Genomic DNA, 3,571 nt, shown 5'->3' on the forward strand with positions numbered 1-3,571 from the left:
TTATAACGTCTGAACTGCATGTTTTAAGGCACACTCCACAATAGTAAGTTTCTTTCGGCTGCTCCCTTCAGCAGGGGGAGCTGCAGGGAGCAAACTCACATGCAAGATTTGGAAATTTGTTTTTACACGGGGTGCCCTTCCTGACGCGGCCTGGGCTTGAACCTGCAAGGCCGCGGCACTGACCACCGAGCTATCGCAACCGACCAGAGCCATCGCAGCTGACTCAAGCCAACCCTGCAGAAGGGAGCGCCCAAAAGACACTTTTCACAACAATCTTCCTAAATAACAGAAATATTAATAATTCATTAGGAGGAGCAATGGAAAAAAAAACTGCATTGGTAATTTCTGACAACTAAAATGGTAAACTATCCAAAATATGTCAGCTATGTTTTTCATTTACTTCTCAGTTTTTCAGTGTAGTTGTGATAATCATTTGTTTCCTTGTATTCCTGCTCGCTTCTGAGCTTGTGAAAATTATTGTGCTTCTTGCTTTAGCATTATGATGAAAGGATGGATGTTTTTCAAGCTGTACAGGAAGTGCTCCTGCAATGATACTGCTGGCAAAAAAACACAAATATCTAGGAAATAACTCCAATGCCAAACTGATAATCTGTAGCAGGGCTATTCAGCTAAATTACGCAGGGGGCACAGTTACTGAAAGCCAGCAGCTCAGGGGTCTGACATCCTGCAAGTAGTCATTACGTAAATAAACAATAACAAGTATTACAATGATCTGTTCCCATTTATGATTCAATGCAGTAAAATAAACAAATTCAATAAACAGAACCCAAAAGTGTAATTCAAAGAAATTACATTTCAAGATTTATTTAATTGCAATAAAAGTAGATATTCTAAAGTGAGACAATATTAAAAACAAAAATAACACACTATGCCTCCTATTTAACACAAATATTATTCTGACATCTCTGACTTGCCAAATCTTTTCGATGAGATTAGATTATTTTTAATTATTTTTCAGCTCCACTCCACTCTAATCTCAGTTAGCTTGTCTATAAAATTATAATAAACCCTTAATCTCTTATGCATGGTTGTCAAAAAAAATCTATAACAGGTAAGATAATAACTGTTCATAATGTTTCTATGGAAACCCATTTCAGAGCACCTGAACATTTGACTTAAGTTGAAATTGTGTTTTTAGGTGCATCCAAATAAAATCTCTGATCTATAAAATATATTTTTTTAATTTTCAATTCTGAATGTTTGCTTTTTGTGAAATTTTTACCACAAAAACAAAAAGTGATAAAAAGTTTTTCTAAAGTAAACTAATGCTTCATATACATAAAATTTAGAAAATGCATATGAAATTAAATTTGAATTTACACATGCGTATATATTTCTTATTAAAATAACACACATGTCTGTGCAGTAAATAAGTTGCAAAATAAAACCTTGTTTTTCATCAGAGCTGTGGTACTCGCTCAAATCCACAAATAACCTTCTTGTGGTTTTTATGATCAGGCTCAGCTTTTGTGGTTTTATGCAACGTGGCTGTGAGGACAATTAATTCATTTTTGGCTGGAACTTTGTCACATATTGCCAAAAAAGGCTAACTGGCGTAGTGACGGTGGTAAAACTGGTATTTTAGATGTGACAAAACACAAACTCTTTTTTACAGAATATAACAACAAACAAGGGCAAGTAATTTTATAAGCCATTTGAAGTATAGATGAACAAAAAGTATGGGTCACATTAATCAGGGCTTTTCTTCACAGGTGGAGCCGGTTAACTTGCTCATTGCTAATCCAAAGTACTCCTCTTTCTTCTCAAAGTAGTAGTTGAGTCGTGCTTTGGCATATCTGGGAAGGAATAGAAAACAGAATCAAAGAACAAATCACATTCTACACCATGATGTAAACATTTTTTTTTCTATAAACATACTTGGAAAAATTACTTGGCGTATTTTGAAAAACTCACATTTTCTGTGTTTCACTTGATCACATGAAGTTTTGGTGAGAAAAAACTTAGAGGGGGTTATAAAACAATTCTGATAAATTTATGCAGACAGCAAATACTAAGCTTTTCAGAAACAATGACAGAGCAGTTATTTTTAAGCATGCCAATTATCACTTTGTTTCCTAGAATCCATAACAACAATGAAACAGTTTTTACTGTTTTGTTCTCTCTGTCTCTTTTCATCCTGATCCTGTAGCCTTGAAAGTTTAATCACATGCTAAAATTAACTCGGAGGAAATTATTAGTAAAGGAGAAAACTACTATTTTTAATCAAACAAAGCATGCTCTTTCTCTGTACGTATATATATGTGGTTAATTTGGACTTTCTTGCCACCAAGTAATGTAGCAGTAGTGTTTCTGCATTTTTGTACAAAGATGTGGACAAGAAATGTGTAAACGTAGAAAAAGTAGTAAATATACACATGGCATTAATTTTCTTTCAGTATTTAAGTTTTGTTCTTTAAACACTGTCCACTAGAAAAACATACATTTTTATGTCTTGATATTTTGCTTTCAAACCTCTGATACTATGTTATCACAGAATAGAAAATGATACGGCATATTTAGTAGAGCACTGCCTCTCTGTGAGAAGGTTGTGGGATCGAATCCCAGTTGGGGACATTTCTGGGTGGAATTTGCATGTTCTCTCTGTGTATGTGTGAGTTTTCTCCAGGTCCTCCCACAGATCAAAAACATGCATGTTAGGCTGATTGGTAACTGGTTGTTTGTCTCTGTGTCCCTGTGACGGACTGGTGTCCCTCACCTCTTTCATAGTAACTGCTAGATATAGGCACCAGTGACGCTGCGACCCAGAAAATAAGAAGTGGGTAAAGATACTGTATGGAAATTGGAACCATGGGTGTTTATCGTTATACACAGACAAAGATACAGAACATTAATTAGGCAAGAAAAAAAAAACCTAATTAAAATGGAATGGCAGCCTTTATTTCAAAACTACTTATGTTGTTAAAAGTCACAATTTTATGGAATAGCTATAGTGTTTGGTGTCATCTATTTAGTATTTTTCACACTTGATGAGCCACGTTAAAGGTTAAATGGTAAATGGTCTGTACTTGTATAGCGCTTTTCTACTTATCAAGATACTCAAAGTGCTTTACAACACAATCTGTGCATACCAAAGAAACCATCTTAGCACCAACAAAACTGGTTTGTTCCACTTTGGAGTAAGCTGTTGGGGTAAGAATCAGTTTTGTGTTGTGTGTTTCCTTGATTGATGAAGCCTTCCAGATCGAAGGCGAAATGTTTCAGCACAAAAAAAGAAACTGTCCAGATGACCTGACTGAAAAATGTTGGATTGTATACCTGGATAATTGAGCATGGACTTTGTTGATCATCACTGGACTTTGTTGATCATCACTGGACTTTGTCACTTGTGTTCAACACTACTCAAGTAAATTATGTTTCTCATGAAGCTTGAGGACAATAAGGTGTGGGGTTTTAAAAATATTTCAACTTTAATGCACCTGAACACTCAGCATCTCTTACACCTGCAGCGTCTTACAGCATCACAGTTACTGCAAATTACACATGTACACACAGTAATTATACATGTTTATGATCAAACACCCCCCCCCCC

At 35.5% G+C, this 3,571-nt stretch overlaps 1 protein-coding gene across 1 annotated transcript in view; it reads right to left on the reverse strand.

The window, feature by feature from the left end:
* Window positions 1-1,714: 1,714 nt before the first annotated feature.
* zgc:113516 (uncharacterized protein LOC541449 homolog) overlaps window positions 1,715-3,571 on the reverse strand; it is a 39,371-nt gene continuing 37,514 nt past the window's right edge. The window contains exon 8 of the mRNA XM_037682561.1: window positions 1,715-1,817. Coding sequence (XP_037538489.1) covers window positions 1,715-1,817 — 103 coding nt within the window. The remainder of the gene's footprint in view (window positions 1,818-3,571) is intronic.

Source organism: Nematolebias whitei, chromosome 10 (assembly GCF_014905685.2).
Source record: "Nematolebias whitei isolate Nwh7 chromosome 10, NemWhi1, whole genome shotgun sequence".
Taxonomy (NCBI): Eukaryota; Metazoa; Chordata; class Actinopteri; order Cyprinodontiformes; family Rivulidae; genus Nematolebias; species Nematolebias whitei.